This window comes from Episyrphus balteatus, chromosome 1 (assembly GCF_945859705.1).
Source record: "Episyrphus balteatus chromosome 1, idEpiBalt1.1, whole genome shotgun sequence".
Classification (NCBI taxonomy): domain Eukaryota; kingdom Metazoa; phylum Arthropoda; class Insecta; order Diptera; family Syrphidae; genus Episyrphus; species Episyrphus balteatus.
Window position 1 is genome coordinate 22,436,091 of NC_079134.1, and position 19,548 is coordinate 22,455,638.

General features: G+C 33.3%; 2 protein-coding genes across 15 annotated transcripts in view; one reads left to right on the forward strand and one right to left on the reverse strand.

Annotated features, from left to right (window-relative positions):
- Positions 1-19,548, forward strand: part of LOC129914343 (chromodomain-helicase-DNA-binding protein 7) — a 65,881-nt gene that overhangs the window by 41,344 nt on the left and 4,989 nt on the right. For 2 of the 14 annotated variants that reach the window (XM_055993545.1, XM_055993552.1), the window contains exons 5-16: positions 47-224; positions 2,324-2,411; positions 2,613-2,766; positions 3,329-3,512; positions 3,590-3,679; positions 7,824-8,024; positions 8,586-8,961; positions 12,056-12,592; positions 16,320-18,312; positions 18,391-18,586; positions 18,647-19,167; positions 19,253-19,520. In XM_055993545.1, coding sequence (XP_055849520.1) covers positions 47-224; positions 2,324-2,411; positions 2,613-2,766; positions 3,329-3,512; positions 3,590-3,679; positions 7,824-8,024; positions 8,586-8,961; positions 12,056-12,592; positions 16,320-18,312; positions 18,391-18,586; positions 18,647-19,167; positions 19,253-19,520 — 4,786 coding nt within the window. The remainder of the gene's footprint in view (positions 1-46; positions 225-2,323; positions 2,412-2,612; positions 2,767-3,328; positions 3,513-3,589; positions 3,680-7,823; positions 8,025-8,585; positions 8,962-12,055; positions 12,593-16,319; positions 18,313-18,390; positions 18,587-18,646; positions 19,168-19,252; positions 19,521-19,548) is intronic. The other 12 variants (XM_055993624.1, XM_055993586.1, XM_055993653.1 and 9 more) reach the window with 12 other exon arrangements.
- Positions 213-1,511, reverse strand: LOC129914488 (uncharacterized). Its single transcript, XM_055993772.1, has one exon. It carries the CDS (start codon positions 1,478-1,480, stop codon positions 239-241), a length of 1,242 nt encoding a protein of 413 aa, XP_055849747.1. The 5' UTR covers positions 1,481-1,511; the 3' UTR covers positions 213-238.

Below are 19,548 nucleotides of genomic sequence, written 5' to 3' on the forward strand. Positions count from 1 at the left end.
ACGGGTTTTAATGATTTCTGTTTTCCTTTTTGTTTCTATTTTCTAGGACTTCGAAGCAGAAGAAGAAAAGAAAAACTTGCTCGAAGAAGCCGTGGCAATGGTAATGAAGATTACATACCAAGAGATCGTGATACATTAGCCGCAATGGGTTTGGAAGAAATTCAATATGGAAATTGGGCAAAATCTGAATGCTTTAAAGTTGAAAAGGGACTTTTATCTTATGGGTAAGTTGAAAGTTTTATTGAATTAAATTTCGAGATCTCAATTTCATATTCATATTTTGCAATTTAATATTTTGTATGTAGCTTTTCCTCTGCAAAAGCTTCTCTTCCTTTTCCAAAGCAATTAATTCTTGTTTCTTTAGAATGTAGTCAGTTATGCTAGGAGCTTCAAATTCTTCTACTTGGATTTTAATGGTTTTCAAAGACTCTTTTATCGATTCCAATTCCTTCTCTACAATTCTAGATTCTTGTTCTAATTTTGATATTCCCTTTACAACATCGGCGGTTTTCTCTTGTAAAGCCTTAGATTTCTGTTCGATAGCTAGAAGATTCTTCTTCTCTTTGGCTAAGGATAGCGATGCTTTGCCAGTGACTTCCTTTAATCCTGCCAAACTGATGTTTTTTTCATCGAGGGAACGTGTTTGGTCGTCTCTTTTTATTTGGAGCTGTTCAAAGTCAACTGGACCTAACATCCCACTGAGATCAGCTTTGCTTATAAGTGCTGTTCGCTGTTGATGACATTTCTCTTGTATCGAAGTGATTTTCAGTCGCATTGTTCCTAATAAAGCTCTTCCATTTTTAAGCCAATTATTTATGAATTTTCGAAGTTGTGCTTCTTTCTGTTTTTCAGTTGCATTTTCCAGCACATCGTTTTGTAAAAACTGTACCTTAAAGTTTTTGATAGTTTCTTCAGTGTCAGCACATCGATATTGTACCTCCTCAATCTGACCTTTTAGAATTTTAATATCTTGAGTACCTTTAGCCTCTAAAACTTCACAATGTCTTTGTATTTCAGCAGCTAGTTTTTCTGCAATTTCTACCTTTGCTCGATAATTAATTGTATAATCTGTTGCAGTCCTGCGCATAGAACCCATTGTAGAGCCACCTATACTTGTTGTTCTTGATTCACTTCGTCCCAAAATTGGTGAACTTCCACCACCACTATCCACATAAGATTTTCTCCTCTCCATTGTTGAATGTCGGATTTCTATACTATGTTTACGTACATGATCTAAACCGACCAAAAGTCTTGGATCGTTCTTTTGTAGAAAATCAATTAAAATGACATTTTCAAGTTTGACCGAAGTTAATTCTCTATTGACTTCTTGAACCATTCGAAATACATCAAGAGCATCGCTTTTTTCCAAGCAATCTTTGAGACCTTCGGTATCACGTTGATTATAAACGGTGAAGAGTAATTCATAGACATCTTTGTCAATTCGTGGGGATCCATGAGAACTATTCAATAAACTAAACATAATCTTGTTTTGAGACTTCAAAGTTGTGAAAATTAATTGAGTGATTGTTCAGGGAGTTCAAGTTTTTTAATTAACTTAAAAATTTTGCGGTTTTTAATACGTCTTTGGAGAGTTGATCAAATAGAAAGAATTTTTTTTTCAACGAAACAGCTGACCTAGGATCTTTAAAAAAAAAGTAAATGGCATTGTCCTGTGAAAATGGATAGGAAATATTAATAAATATGCTTCTGAATAATCTTCAGCATGGTAAAAGTAGGAAAGTGGACAGAAATTTATGATTTTGAATTCACAAATTCTTAACTAGAACCTTCCAATGTAAAAGAAACTACAATATATGCCTTTAAAGTTATAGAAAAGAATATCAAAATGTCAGAAATTAATTCTTCGCTTCTTTCAAAAGTTAGAATAGTAGACCATTAGCACCAGCAGTAGAGCTTAGTTTGAGTATCGTTATTTTTACCCTTTTAAAATCTATTGTAATTTAACTGCCATTGCTCAAGTTGACTTTTCGTCTAAAATTCGGAAATATGTTTTTTCCATATACTAAGTCTTGACTACTTCTCTAATACCGTATTCCCTCTATTGTAACTGTTATCCTTAGTATATTATTTTACCAATATGATAGAATTTTTCATTTCTCTAAGTTTCCGATTATTTATTGGATCTAATTAAAACAATATTTTTCCATCATGATGATTACCATGCTAATATTGAGAAAACTCAAGGTTTTCGTTGAGTAAAAATCTTCTCACCCACTGAATGGAAATAATAAAATACTTTTATAATTTTTAAATTCTTTTGAATCATCTTTTTAAATCCATCAATTTTTTGTATTTCTTTTAGATGGGGACGTTGGACAGAAATCAATGAACTTGGTCAGTTCAAACGAGGATGGCGAGAAAGTGATGTAGAAGAATGTGCTCGTGTTATCGTAAGTTACAAATTTAATTAGTTTTTTTTATTTATAATTTCTTTCATAAATGATGATTACCATGCTAATATTGAGGAAACTTTAGGTTTTCGCTGAGTATAAATCTTCTCACTCACTGATTTAGAAAATAAATAAAACTTTCTTGCCTAAAAAAATAAAATGTATCAGCTGTATTCTAACTTTTTTTAAACTTATTTTCAGCTACTCTATTGCTTACAAGTATACAAAGGTGATGAGAAGATCAAAAATTTCATATGGGATCTTATAACACCAACAGAAGATGGTGAAATCCAGAAGATCAGCAGGGACCATAGTGGCTTACACAATTTGGTGCCACGAGGTAGGAATGCAAAAGGTATGGTAAAAAACGAATGGTATTTTTACCTGCATTTTTGAGAGACAACAACAAAAAACACATCGGCTGCAGTGTTTTAGATCTACACGCCCCGCAATGTTGTGTGTGAAATGTTGAAAAAAAAAAATAACACCCCAAACAATCACAAACACTATAGTCGAGCTGTGGCAGCAGTAGCAAAATATCGAAAGAGTGCAATTTCAGTAACTTACTTTCATCCAATATATGCAACGCGCAGCACAAACAATAACAAGGATTGTATTTCTAAAACACTCTCGCAATCGATGCAATAATTAGTGTATCTTAATTATCACCACAATTATATGTCGAAATATGTACATTTAAAAGTGCTTCTATAATTATTCCCTTCCTCTATTTAGTTGTAAAATAAAATTATACAAAAAACACCTAAGTATGTAAATATTAGTATTTTACAAAAAAAACTAACTAATGCTTCGCTCTAACCAATGCCTTATGATGCTTCCTCGAAAATATGTTCTTGTTCAGTTTTTGTTCTAATCTTGGAATTTTGTTTTCCAAAATATTTTTTTAATTCTCTTAGGTCGAAACGGTGGAAAGAATACAAAGGAACCACCTTGTGCCGGACCATCCAAGCCGGAACATGGCGAAAAAGGTTGTGGCCAAAATCTGCTTGACCCAAATCACTGGAGCAAACAAGAGAAATTCGATGCCGAGGTCTATCTAGAGGGTCCATATAAGAAGCATTTGGGTCGGCACGCGAATAAGTGAGTCGTGTGGAATCGGAACTTAAACGAATTTCAAAATTCTTCAACGCATACTAATTTCTGTTGTTTTTTTCCAGAGTTTTGTTACGCGTGAGAATGCTATACTACATCCAGCACGAAGTCATTGGAGACTTGGTGCAACAAATCAGTGATGGCGTTCCAGCAAGGTAAATCTTTTTTTTAAGTTTCTCTTAGTATTTTATTAAAAAAAGAAAAACATCTATGACATCTCATTCTCATTGTCTTTTTTTTTTTCTTTGAGTTAATTCTATTTCTTCAAGGCCAATTTTTTAAAGCTCTAAATGTTTAATATATTGAAAAAAAAAGCTTTCGACACAATGCTTTGTTTGTTATGAAAAAAAAAAGAGAGAACAAGTTGAAATGTAGTAATGTTGGTATACATACATTTTGGTGAATAAGTTTTTTTTCAAAATTACTTTAAAAAATGTATTTTATTTTTACTATCGATGTTCTGTGGGTTTCTTCTTCTATTTATTAAATGGAGTTTTTTTTATAAGAATTATATGAAAAAAAAAAATAATATGTGTAAAGGTTTTTTACACGACACTTTTGTTATTATTGGCTTAAGATTAGGGAAGTTTTCTTTATAAAAAAATGAACACAAATTGTTCGTTCCAAAGTTAAGCATGCAACACTTTTTTTTCTTCAAAATTTGTATTAAAAAAAGAAACAAAAAAAAAAAACAAAATAGGAAATTCATTTCAATTAGTTCGGAATGTTTATTTATTATTTTTTTTTTGCAAGTCTATATGATATTTTTAAATATTTTATTCTAATGTTTAGCATTTTAAATATTCTATATTCGTTGAATATCTTTTCAATGGATTTTATGGGTTTTGAGTTTATTTTCTTTCATAAAAAAAAATAAATGTTACCCTATTTTCTATGTTTTTGAAAAGGATTGTGTTATACAAAAAATTTGGTTAGGAAACAGTATTTATGTTTGGAGTTTATTTCAAACCACTGGTTGATTGCAATATTTTTTTTTAGAATCGAAGAATTTTGTTAAGGAAGTTAATTTTATAAAAATAAAGCAAAATCGTTTGTCTCATAAACTGGATTGTGAAGGAGGAGTAATCTATCAAGGAAGACGTCATCTTTCCAGAAAGCTGTTTATTTTTTTTTAAATTTGTTGGAATGTAAAAAATATGAAAATTGAAACTCAGAAAATGATTGTAGGCAATTATCAACTCAAAGACAATTAATCTAAAAACTAAGAAACTAACCCCAAACAGGTGTATCTTGGTTCTGCTCCAGATTTCGTTAGAAAAAAAATCGGACCACATACCTATTAGTTCATAAAATTGGTGGTTAAAAAAAATTACTCCACTAGAAACGTTTCACTTTTGGTTTATCGATTACTTTGTTGCTGTCAATGCTGTATCGAGGCTTTCCCATTCGACATACAGTAATCCATTAATAAATACCGGACCTGAGGTAGATTTGTGTTGTACCCGCTACATCTTTATCCATTAAAAAGTGATTAAACCCTGTAGAGTAACTCATCTTGTTGATTAACTTTAGCTCCATTGGTGAGATAAATGCTTTGAAACAATTCAAAACTATGACACATACAAAATAGCTTAGTTACTAGATTTGATTTGGGCGTTCTCGTGAAAAGTTTTTCTTTACTTACTTAGGGTGACCAGCGCCGTAAGGCGGCTACAATCCGCTGTGGACTTGGGCCTCAACCAACAAGCTTCGCCAGCGAGCTCTAGCCCTGGGTTGGAGTCAAAAACTTTCCGGGCCGGAGCGTTGTTGTCCATGCGCTCAACGTGATCTAGCCATTTTAGGCGCTGCACTTTAACTCTCTTGGCTAGGTTAGTGTCCTTGTACAACCCGTAGAGTTCGTTGTTATATCTTCATCTCAAATCACCATTAATGCATACGGGACCAAAAATCGCACGAAGAATTATTTTCTCGAAACAATCCAGGATGCTTTCATCCGCCTTCGTTAAAGTCCATGCTTCTGCACCATATAGCAGGACTGGGATGATAAGGGTCTTTTCTGTACTTTAAATATTTCTTATGGAAACACGGTTTTTGACAAAAACTTCTTCGCTTTGTTTACCGAAATGACGCAAGATGAACGACATTTCTAATAGAACACAAAAATCATTCCAAATTAAAATAAAAAATTATTGTTTTGGTTACATTAGTGTATTGGTTGTAACTTCTTGTTTCAAAACTCCCTCTTCTCTCTTTTATAAACCGGCGACATTTTAATTGCTCTCAAATTTCGGCACTTTTCTCATGAAAAGGGTGAAACCTTTTTTAAATCTTAGTTTTTTTTTGTTCTTTGAATACGCCGTTCGCTTAAAATCATTTAACTTCGGCGATGATTTTTGTTGAGTACATATTAAAAGATTATTGACGTCGTCGCCATCTTAAAAGTCAGACAAACCCTCTTATCTACTACAAATCTATTGAAGCTCTATACTACAATGCTATACAATATTTTTATAAGATTGGATTCTCGATTACGATCATTCTGATTAATATTGCAAAACAGAAACCTTCACGCTTGTTTTCAGTGCTTGATGCGTTGGTATTAAAAAGTATTCAATTATGAAGCGTTCAGAATAATAGTGGGTCAAGTCTACTTCTTTATAAGTTGGATGTTTTAGGGCCTTAAGTTGGATGTTTTAGGGCCTTACAAATTCAGTGTTTGTTTATTTCTTGTGTAAATTAATAAAAATAAATTCAGGGCACATAACGCTATTGTAAAACATTTTTCTTTTAAAAAATTCTTTATTTTCTAAAAAGGAGCTTCTCAGCCTTGTTTAATGCATAAATTTCAAATGGACTTATTCCATTATATTCTGAACCCCTCATTTAATATACATTAGTAATTTCATTCTATTCACAGTAGGGTTGTTACCTTCTATATCGACAGATTCCATGATGTTTCAATAAGAACCTAATTTTTTGTTTTCCCTCATCGAGTATTATTTTGAGTACTGTTATTGCAACAACAAGTATGCACAGAGTTGCTTTATAGAAAAATAGAGTTGCCTTGATCTAAAAATATCTTTCTTCTCTATATTAATTTACATAAAATTCAAATATGTAGCGAAAATGTAGTCTGTCTGTCTAAGAGGAAAGGATAAGTTTGTACAAACATTGTTAATCAAAATAGGAAAATAAGAAAGAAACAACAATACCTGATATATAATATTTTGCCAATAAAATATAATATTACACATACACGACAATGACCGCACGAATCTAAACTGATAAAAGAACCTTTGTTTACTTTTCGCTGACTTAAAAAATTGTAGAGTCGGTTAATTGATTTTTGATGGGGAAATTTTATATACATATGTACATAATATACTTATTCCTCTCCGTCTTACTTAGCGACCCCTTATTTGTTTTTTTTTATCCCAGGAAGGCTCGCGACCACAAACAAATTTCTGAAGAACCAACATTTTTCGAATTCGAGATAGCATTTTAAGACTCCCTTCGTATGATTTCTATTTCTATAGTAGTTCCCATGTGTCGACTTAGATTTTAATTAGATTGTATGCTTTTCTGAAATTTGAATGTCTTCAAGTAATTATAGTTTAACTATCTTCTTCTTAAATAAAATATAAGACCTTGAAATATAAAAAAACGATTAGAACATAACGCATACATTATACATCGTCATTCATAACAAAACCATCAGTAAAACAAAAACTTTGGAACTTAAAATATAAAAAAAAAGATATAAAAACGTGATAACATGTTACAAACGTGTCATGCAATAACAAAAACAAACAAACAAAAAATGTGCTTGGCAAAACCCTTTGAGTTATAATAATTTAGGCAGTGATGTGTCCATTTAGCAAACAAAACAAAAATTATAAAAAGTGGATATAAAAAAACCAAGAATGTTCGAAGAAACCTTAACCAAAAGGCGAATAGGGATTTCAATGCTACAATTTAAGAATCGAAATACTTGAAAAAAAAGAACTAATATTTTTCTCTCGTTTTACCGAATCTGTTAATATTATACATTTCATATACATTTATATTATACATATTCATTAAGCGCCTTTTTTTATTTATTTTTAAATTAATTAAAAAAAAAAAATATCCTAACATATCAAACAAAACAAAAATCATTTTATGTAAAATTTAATCGATTCGGTAAATTCTGTTTAATAATAAAAAAATTAATACAAAAAATTGGCTTTTAGAAAAAAAAAAATACAAAAACAAAATTAATAAAAAAAAAAAAAACAAAAAGAAGAAAAAACCCTTTAGAACTTTTCAAAACCTAATGAAAACTATTTACATGTGTAGCGAGCTCCCCATTCGCCCGCCACCGACACCCGATCAGACGCCAAGCTCCTGGTGGAATCCTAACTGTTGCGACAAAAGCTTACTGGTTGGCACATATAAGCATGGCTGTGAAATGTACCGGCAAATCCGTGCCGATCCGATTTTGTGCTTCGTAAGCCATGTCGGTCCCGGCGATGACAGCGCACTACCAATGAATCCGAAGTAAGTGTATCACAACGTAGCAAATAAAATCAGAAACAAAAATTAGGCTAAGAGAACTTTTTTTTTGTTCAATTCTTATTACTCTATACTACTCGTACATAATCTCTCCCATATTATGTATGATGCGTGTGTTCGTGTAGACAGTAAGATGTGTTTTATAGGAAACTCAATTATAAATATACTATAATAATTGTTCATTACACGAAAAATTGTTATTTGAACATTTATTTGTTTTTATTGTATTTTTTTGTTCTCGTATATACTTTTTATGATTATTATTATAATTATTCATTAAAAACTCTCTACTGTCTATTGTCGTTCGTTGAAGCATGTTATCCTGTTGTCTAAATAAAAATTAAACTAAGTATAAAACAAAATTCGAAATACAAACTCTTAATAAATTAAATTAAAACAAAAAAAAAAAAAAAATAAATCTCATCATCTCAGCGTGCGCACAAATTACTAAACAACAATTTAAATCCAAAAAATAATGTTTCATGATTAACATAAAATTAAACTAATTAATTTATTATTTACTTGCAAATCTCTCATAATAATTAGCAATGAGGATGATGCTAATTCAAAACATGAAGATGCTGATGAAGTCGATGATGATGGTACAGCAACCAAAGATTCTGATTCGAAACCAGGTGGCGAATGCAGCAGCAAAGATGCTGATCCAGATCGCCCCAGTTCATCGGGTAAGAATAGTGCCGATGAAAGTATTGCCGCAAACAATGAGACAATGTCAAACTCATGTTTAGGCTTGGACGAGGAGGAAAGTGGTACAAGCAGTTGTTATCCGCCTACAAGTATGCCATCTGATGATTCAACTTGGCCGTCAATGCAAGATTTGAATACACGTTTAAGGCGTGTTATAACGGCTTATCAAAGAAATTACAAAAAGGAGGAAATGAAGCAACAACAAAAGGCTAAGGTGAGTAAAGTAGATGATATATTCCAGAGAAGTTTGTTTTATTTATTGTTTTGTTGTAAAAATTTGAGTGTTGGAATCAGCACAGTAATGAGATAAAGTTTAGTTATTATTGTAGGGTAATTCATCAGATAGTTATTATTTTCTTATATTTTAGTAAAGTTAGTTAGTTTATTGTCTGAAGTTAAAAAAGGTTAAAAGTTATTGGTTTCCAGTTGAATGAAAGAATTATGAAAACTTGTTATAAAAAAAAAACATCTAAAAACTTGCATAATGGTCAAGTTTCTGTGTTATCTTATCTTATGTATTTGGTGTCATCTTATTTTACTTATTTAAAGTGCTATCTCGAAAGCAAAAACCATGTTTGATTTCATGTTTTTGAAGAAATTGGAAAATACCTAAACTACTGACTGAAAAAGGCTTATAAAACCTATGTAGACTATCTATTTCTCGTAAGTACTATGAAAAACACTTTCGTTTAGAGTTAGGCGTATTTCGACCACAATTTATATAGAACGCAGTTTCCTTTATCAACACGCTTCAAATGTAAGAGCATTTATTGAAGAAATAATGGAAAATATAGTTTATTTCACCTTAGTTCTTATTAATTATCTGCCATATCCAAAAAATGAATGTAAAATGAAGCTCAAGATTACGCTTTTTGTGACTGGCTACATTTCTATTACCCAGGCCTCTTAACTCCTCGTCTCCTCTTGTCCAGGAACTAACCTCGATAGGCGCCTGGGCAGTCTCCGTGTAGCCACGCACTTTAAGAGCTAACCTTTCATAGACTTAAGGCTATTTGCTGATTCGAAACTATAATAATTTATGTTGACAAAAAAAACTCGTATTCTCTACATTTTCCTCTGCGTAAATTGTGACGTAAGGATTTATATGGAACTTAAATGCTTAAGTTTCGATTCAGCAAACGGCTCTTATTACGTGTTACTTTCGGAATAAACCTTTCGAAAAATTCAATCCATCTCTAAAATTTGTATCTGCTCTTTGCTAGAATTTGTTCAATCGATTTGTTAAATACAACAAAAGCAAAACATACATACCACCACAAACAAAAATAAATGTACAAACTCACCAAAATTAGATTTTTTAGTGCGCTTATTTTTTCAAATTAAATATCAAATACATGCTTTCTTTTTTGCCTGCATGGTGTTGGTGAGAGATTTTTACAGAAAAAGCTTTTCACCATGCATGGTGAACTTTGAGAACTGTGTTCCTTATTATGTATATTCCCCAATCTGTCAGAGGCTGCCAAATTTGGCCACATTAATTTAAACTCAGCTTTCCGGACTCGACATAAAAATGTAGGTCCTCTACATTCCTGCAAGAAGGTGAAAACTACTATTAAATAAGTAAATGAAATACTCAACTAATTTTTCTGAAACATTTGTTTAGGGGTCTATTATTACTTGCGTATCGCTAGAAAATTTTTCTAATTAAAGTTTTTGCGTCTATAATAAGCGATTCGGATTTTTAAAGATTACACTGGCAAATTGTTTCTTTATTTTAAGCTACATTACGATGCGATCGTCGTGGTTTTCTAATCGGAATACGACAACATAAGTTTTTGAAAAATCGTTCTAATTGAGTAAAAACTTCGTCTCGTGAGTTATAATAGGGCTCAAAGAAGTGAGCCATATGAACATATAAATCATAAAAACTAATGCTAGTATAAGACGAGCACCATGGTAAAGATAAGGTTATTATCAATCTATATCTATACTAGCAGTATGCCACAGCTCAAAGCTTAAAATTTTGTGAAAAAATCGCGAATTGAAATTCGTATATTAAATTGTTTTGTAAAATTAGACTTTCTTGTGGTTTATTGTTGCTAAATCAATGGAATCAATTTGAAAATTAAATTGTTTCAATGGAAACAATTTTTTGTTGTTAGTTTTGTGGATTTGAAGAAAAAAAATTCTAATTACATATTTCTTTTTTGATAATTGAAAAATGCCAGCGGTTATTTCATGTCCAGTTGACAAAACATAAACCTTACCTTTAACGTGATATGCACACGGGTGCCAATTTGGTTTATACTTTTTCATGTCACTAGAACTTTTTTCGGTCTCAATATTTTGTAGAGAATCATATATGAAATTGATGTAAAATTCTGTGAGGAATTACAATTAAAAAAAAAAACATATTTTCACCCTTTTGTGACCACTTTTTTGAAAAATCGTAATTTTTTATTTTTGTCCTGCCAAATTCGCACCCGTGTACCGACAGGGTTAAATGCCATTTCTTAAAAAATGTGAAAATGGCGTATACACCAACCCATTACTAGAGTAACGAGCTTTACATCTTTCTGAGAGAATTATCTTTAAAATCTCGCAAGTTTGATAGATGACGATGGAACATACCAGATAATGTTAATGCTACAAAATGTTCTCCTTTTTTTAACCATGTATTTCCATGTATTTTCTTTTGAATATGCGCTCTAATAACACAGAAACTTGAGCAAAGGTGTAGAATCTATTCCAATTGATTTATCATTAATTTTCCATCAAGTGGTTTTAAAATTCAGTAGCTCAGAATTTGGGAAAGTCATTATTTATGAGTGTCTTTTAAATTACAAAAATGAAATTCTTTTAACATAACCAATTTCTTACATACGAGTAAAGTTTTTCTATTATTTAATTTTTGTAAACTGCAACTACCTGCTGCAAAGCTCATTAAATATTTTCAACTGTGGAATTTTTAACTTGAAATCGTATTTAGCAAAGTTTTAGAAATTTAGTTCAGTTCATCCGTTCATTTAAATTTGAGTAGTTTTGTTTATTATTTGTTTATGATTTGTTAAATTTTGTACTACTTTTGAGTTTCATGTTTTTTGTTTTTTTTGGGATCGAAAAATTAGAAAAATAAGAAAATTCAGGACTTTTTGAACAATATTGAGTTGATAATTTAAAAAATTTATACAGGCACTTTATTTTCTGTTTTATTTCAACTCTGTTTTTTTTTCATTGATTTAAACCAAATACATACATATATCAATAAAAATATGCGTATATAACTATTTTGTAAAAACCATGTCTGTGTTATGTATACCTATTTTGCAAAAAAAAAAAAAATATAGCTACAGGCACTGGTCTCATCTACACCCCCACTGTCTGTGCCAAGCACTTCAAACATACAACAAATGATGCAAAATGCTGCTGTTAACTCACAAAATCAACAGCAACAACAACAACAGCAGCAACAACAACAGCAACAACAGCAGCAACAACAACAGCAGCAGCAACAGCAACAACAACAAAATAATATGCAAGCTATGATGCAAGGTGGAAATACATCGGCTCATGGTATGGTAAGTGGACAAGTTGGTGCTTCTTCGTCAAATAGTGGAAATATTGCTGTTGGAAGTGGTGGAGGTGGAGTAGCTAGCGGCAGTGGACAGCAATCGTCTTCGAATGCAAGCACATCCGCTGTTGCTCAAATGCAATCCTCACAATCACAACAGCAACAACAGCAGCAGCAACAGCAACAACAACAGCAGCAACAGCAAGTACAAATGCCAACTCCTGCAGATATTGGCCTAATGCTTAGTCTGCTGAATCCAGTCGATGCCAGTCAATTGGCCAACTTGGATTTCAATAAGTTGGCTATGTATTTGGTTAGTATAATCTTATTATGAATGTAATTTTACATTTATCATGCTAATTATGTTTTCAATCATGCTTCATTAATATTCATACATTTTATTTTTATTAAATGCGATTTCATTTTCATTTTAACACCCAACCAAATACATACATAATCAGACAAAGGCATTTATTTTGATATGGTTTAACAAGCATGGCTTCAAAAATGATTTTTTTTAAATTTGCTTTAATTTTATTATTAATAGGAAATTTAAAATATTGATGTGAAGGAAGGCAAGAATGATATAACAAAAAGATCCCATTCGATTGCTTTTTATTGTAGAATTATTGAAAATTAAATTTCTGTCTCTCTTTCTATGCATGTAATAGAAGTAGAATTGCTTATTATAATACTTAACACTAGCAAGAATATAATGTTGATGTTGCTAATTTTTTGACGCATCAAACATTCTAAAAAGATCTAATTTTGTAGTGTTTCAAATAATAAAACAACTTTAAAAAATTAAAACTACTCAAATATGAGTTGGATCGAAAGCTCGCGACAGAGAGCTAAGTGACATATTTAAACAAACAGCGTTTAAAATGTTGCTCCCTCCAATAAAAAAAATTTCATGTAGGAGAATTATACACTCCTGCTCAAATTTAACGCACATCCTATTTATTTTAAAGTAAAGTCCTGCTATTACTTTATGCCACAGCATCATGGTTATTTTCTCAAATGAGACAATAGTGATCTTAAATTAAAGGTATGGAATAATATGTTTGTCGGGAAGATTTGGGGAGAGATTTGCTGAAGTCTGTCTGTTAACCCGCGAGCCTTTTAAAGAAGAGTCATAAAATTTCATGGAGTTAAATCTGCTTTACAACACCTACGGAGTTAGCGAGCCTTTCTAGACCTAAGTTAAGTACCCAAAAATACTTGACTGATGCCCTCGAACAGCATCTGGTTCCAATCACCCCTAGATTTGGTCCACAGTTTAGTCTGATGCACGATAATGCATGCTAGAGTAGTTTGAGAATATCTTCAAGATTTTAATATTCCAGCTTCGGATTAACCACACAGAAATCTGGATTTGAATTCAATAGAACATGTGTAGGAAATATTGAAAAGATGCATTCGCGACCGAAATCCACCTCCAAGCAGTCTTGATCAACTGAAAACTTCAGTGAATGAAGTGTTAAAACAAAACCTTCAAAAGTTAATTAGTGGAATGGACAAACGACTCCAGGTTGTCATATGCGCTAGAGGAGACTATACCAAGTATTGCATACAATTATGGGAAAGAACCGTCACCCGCTTCCATTTTTTTAAAATTTTTCTTCTTAAAAATAAAAATTATTTTATAATCAGTTTTCAGACCTTGAATTGTTAAATTTGATTTATCTTTTTTTTGGTTGATAATACTGTTGCAGTTTAGCATTTTTTCGACTTGCTTAACAATAACAAAACACAAAAAAATGCACCAAAGAATTTTAAAGCCTTTTAAAATAAGATGCAGGGGTATAACTTAAGACGAAAAATGTGTGCGTTAATTTTGAGCAGGAGTTTATTAAGAAGACCCTAGTGATCTAGTGAAAATAGACGTAAAAAGTCTATTCGTATTCATTAGAAGCTCCGAGTGGTAGGACTAGTGAGTTCCAAGCTTGCTAGTTTCTTGGACCCATGAGGATCTTTAACCTAACCTATGTTTTTAGACACGTATCGTATGTTGAGAGGAATAGTGCTAAACTAAGTGTCGATTTTGAATGAGATCCATATTCGAGTTCGCAAGGTTAAGGTCTATATTGGTAACAAATGGTGTGACTCTATTTGCAATGAAATAAATTCGCTCCTTTTCCCGAAATATCATTTTTGAGAGGGATTTAAATCAGCTGCGTTCTTTTGGCCAGATTTATCTACTGCTTAGTCTTAAAGCTGCTTAGAACTACCTTTTCATTAGAGTAATAGTAGCTGAAAGCAATCTCAACTGCTAAGCAGTAGATAAATGCCTGCAAAGAATCGCAGCTATATAGCGATCAGGAAAATTTATGTCATATGAAAAACCACAAAATCTTCCTTCTTTTTTTTTCCTGATTTTTTATTATTTTTTTTTTCCTGATTGAAATACACACGAAAAAGTTTTTCGTTTGCAGTAGAACAGGAAAAAAATGCAACTTTTCAGGGAACGATTTGTTTCATTTTGTTTTAAATGTCAATCAGCTGGAACAAAAAAAGATTTGCATCAAAAATACATTGCACATTTTTTTCGCAATACAAATTCTTTCCGTCGTCTATAATCGTGTTACAAAATATATGTTTGAAAAATTTTCCTGATCGCTATAACCGACCCCTAAGTACCTGATAAGTTTGTAAACACGAATCAGTTGTTCTTTACATTTCCCATGAGATAGATGGGTATCCAGAAGTTTCTTAGGATTTCTTTGGATTTTTATACCTGCATTTGTTCACGATCAGCTGTGATTTAACATGGCATTACAACAACACAAAACTATCCCGCTGGCTTAAGATCCCTTCGTGAATGCAGCCATTTACGAAAGAAAAGTACGTTGTTGTGTTCTAAGTGCATTAATCTATGGTGGTATGCATATCCCTTTATGAGTTTTACGCAAAATATCTCCAAATATAAAAGATGAAATCGTTTCAAAATTTTAATTCCAGTGTTTTATTTGTCACTTGAATACACATACAGACATTTACAAAAAGAGATTTTAACTTTCTAAATGAAACGACTTATGTTCTTTGATTGACCATCACGAGATAATTAATCATCTAGGTTAATTTCTTTAACCATACCTACATATAATTGCTTCTTTATAAAAACTCTATTGTGTTTGAAATAATGAAACAAATGTTTCCATCCCATCAACTCTAGATTTCGCACTAGATTTATGTTGTTCCTTTTTTTTTACAAATGGTACGCATTTTTCTCCACTACGCAGAGGTAGGGTGACACCCTTGTGTTCTTCGGAGTACAACTTATAGGCTTCTGTTTTGTTAATTTTTGTGTGTGAGAATATGTCTTCTGTAGCACTCCTCTACATCCACATATTTGCACAGCTCATAGAGTTCAGTATACTATATTTTTTTTCTTTTTTATTTGCTCTCTTCGCACATAAGACCGAATTTTCGAAAAATTTTCTTTTCAATTATTCGACTTTAACCTATGTTTTTAAATCACCTTTGTCTTCCGAGCTTTGAACTCATTTATTGTCCTAAACCTAATAAGCTGATTATTTCGAAAATGTTTGTGGCTTCCTAATTACAACTGAAGCTGGGTTCAATGCATTCAAAATTCCGTATTTAAGTCTTATGTTATACAATCATTTGGGATGTTCAGGATGCGTTAGGACTTAATTTTTAGTTATTAAGGAAGATTTTTCTTGAAATACCTTAAATTGGAAAACTTTTTTCAAAAAATCTAACCAACTACAGACCCGAAACTTGGTTAGTCCCTTTCCAATATTATTCTTTTAAGCCAGCTGTGAAAAGTGTGACGCACTCATCAAGTTCCATATAAATCAACACTTCGTATCTAAAATTCATCATTTCAGTTTTTTTTTTTATTGATTTCATCACATTTTTGTTTCATGTTTTATGTTCGTAGCATTTATATATTTTCTTTCTTTCATTAAGCATGCATTTAATTTAGTTAAAATAATTTCTTTGAGTAATGTATTTGAGTAAACACTTAGTTAAAAACTTTTTATTTTCTCAAAACATTTCAACAATAACCCTAGAATCTGCACAAATTCCAGAAAATGGAGCGCCAAGGTAAAATGGAAATTGCCGCCAAAGAGCGTGAGCGTCAACGTCTTGAAAGTATTCCCAAAAAATGGAATCGACGTGAAGAATATGAATTCCTTCGGGTATTAACTGGGTATGGTGTTGATTTGCTACAAGGCGTCAGCATTATTGCACCTGATTGGACAAAATTCAAAGCAATGGCACATTTGGAACGAAAAAGTGATGAAACTCTAAGTGATTATTATAAAGTATTCATTGCAATGTGTAAACGTCAAGCTGGTGTTAAGCTGACTGAAGGCGAACGGGGTTTGGAAGGAATCATTGAAGACATTAATGAAGATCATGCTAAGCTTATACTTGATCGGTTAGAGTTGCTTTCAAAACTTCGCGAGGTAATTCGTCATCATACATTTGATGAACGATTAAAATTGTGTCAGAATAATGTGGACACTCCTGATTGGTGGGAACCCGGAAGACATGATAAAGAACTTGTTATGGCAGTTCTAAAACATGGCTTATATCGGTCGGAAACATTTATATTCAATGATCCAACGTTTAGTTTTCTTGAGTCAGAAAAGAGATTCCTTCGGGAATTGGAAGCTCAAATTCAGCGGTTCAAAATGGAGTCTCAACTTGTTAAGGATGAGATTATTGACTTGGACGCTAATACAAGTCCAGTCAAAGAAGAAGTAAAGAAAGAAACAGTGACTGAAGTCAAGGCAGAAACTGAAGAAGCTGAAGTAAAGCCAAAGGTTGAAGAAAATACTGAAGCAGTACCAGAAGCTGGTGAACAAAAGGCTGCTAGCACTGAAGCTGAGTTGGATAAGAAATCCGAAGAAGGAATTGAGGATTTATCAGCTTCTAGCAAACCAGCCGATAAATCCATTGAACCAGAATCACCAGTCCCATCTGTCAAAAAAGAACTTAACTCCAGTGTGGGTGAAGAAGAAGCTGCTTCTGATCTTAGTAGCAAATCCGAAGTGACTGATCCTGAGAAAAAGGATGTTGAGTTGCGTGGTGAATTGGAAAAACCAATCAAAGAAATTTGTGATCCTGCTGAAGAAGAAAAAATGGAAACAGATGAGGTGATTCCTGAAGACAAACCCACTCCAGAAAAAGAAACTTCTGAAGAAGAACCTGCCAAGAAGGAAAATTCTTCCGAAGAGCCTGCAACCGTCGAAGAAACTGAAGAAACCAAACCCAAACCAGAAGAATCAGCTGGCGAAAATGGCAACGCCGAAAAAGAACCCACAGAAAAGGATTCACTGCCTCCATCAAGTCCCACTGTTGAGAAACCAATGGATTGTACTGACTTGTCGGCCAAGAAGACTGACGATGCTTTAGATCTAGCTGGTCCAGATGCAAAGAAAACTTCTGACGAAGAAGAAGTTATGAAAGAAAAAGAGAAGGCTGTTGAAGAAGAATGTCAGAAACAAGCTGCTGAATTGAAAGCACGCTTCCCAGACCTTGAGGTCATTCAGCCCTCGGTCAAACATAAGACAGATAAGGAACGTCCCAAAGCCGAGAAATGCATGGTTCGATGGCTAAAGGACTTTGCCTTAGAACAACGAATCTCTCATATTGTCACATGTGTCGAGACAAATCAATGGCCAGTTGGTCCCAATTATTCAGCTTATGCTGGTTGTCAAGGAGTCGATTTAGATATTGCTCTTCACGAAACAATTGGTCATTTGAATGTTATTGAGCGTCGCTCAGAAACACCAGACGTGATTACCATTACAACCGATCAAGGCATGCCAAAGCACTTACAAGCTCAGCTTCAAGCAAGTCAAATTCCTGGTGGCGCTGGACCATCACAACAACAACAACAACCAACAATGATGTCTTCTCCTTCGGTCCCAAGTGGATCACCATCGCCGGCACCTAACTCTTCGGGTGGTGGTAAAAAAAGGAAGCGACATATCGCTATTGACGTCGAGACAGAGCGTGCTAAACTGCATGCTCTGCTTAATAGTACGCAGTCAAGTGAGTTTCAAAATTGGTCAATTTAGGACAAAAGTTTTTCATCATATTTTTTTTTTGTCTTCTTTTATCTTATTTTAGTGAATCAAAAAGGATGGGGTGGTGAGGAAGATAGCAACGATTCACGACGAAGTTCGTCATCGCTCTCGCTGCAACCACCGCCAGCACATCAACATCCACCACGACAGTCATCGACTCCGTCGTTCAATAAGCCAGCGGTGCCACCGATGAAGACGCCTCCACCACAAATGGGTGGACCAATGGATTTGTCTTCCAGGTAAAATTCTTTTCCCATACAACTTTGAATATTACTAAACTTTCTTCCTTTGTCTTACAGTCTTCCCAAAGCCGGAAATATTAGCGAAATGCTTAAAGCTGCAGCAGCAGCTGCACCAATCGATTTAAGTGAAGTGCAAGACTTTTCCATGGGCAATAAGAAAAGCATGGCTGCTATGAGCTCTGCCTATGCTGCATCTGCAATGGGTGGTGGCGGCGGCAACAACAACAAAGGAAAACTCGATGATACTCTTAGCAAATTAATGAAAAAGAATAATTGCGTAAGATCAAACAACAGCAAGAAAGCCGAATTGAACGAAAACCGATTGAATAATTTCCCTTCACAGACAATCGAAGAACCTGTTGTTGGAAAGGAAAAGAAACGTAAGAAACTCGATGAAATTGTTCTAGGATTGTCGGCAGCTAAAGAACAAAAAACATTCCCCGATCCATCGCTGCCATCGTCGAAAAAACAAACCATAACACCAAGTGTATCGGTGACACCGGCTAACGTACCCTCTACAATGGCCAATCAAAGTAATCAAAAACCATTTACGATAACAGTAACAAGTGTACCAGGAAGTAAGGATGGTCTCTTCAAGATTTATGAGAGAAGATTTTTGGATTCTAATTTTTTGTTTCTTCTTTTTTTTTGTCTTTTTTGTAGAATCAAAGAATAGCTCATCAATGCCATCGGCATCACCCTCTTCATCGCATGCATCATCTTCGTCATCTGGTTTGGCTGCATTGCAAAATATGGCTATGGGTGGTGTACCATCGAAGGATAGCTTAAATGCATTGCTTGCTCAAACTATGCAAGCTGATCCTCAAACGTTCCTTAAACAGCAACAAAAGATGATGCAATGTTTGCCAGCATCACAACGTAAGGCTTATGAAGTCATGCTTGCTGATATGAAACAAGCTGTTGAAATGACGTAAGTTTTAAGGTTTTAAGAGCCAGAT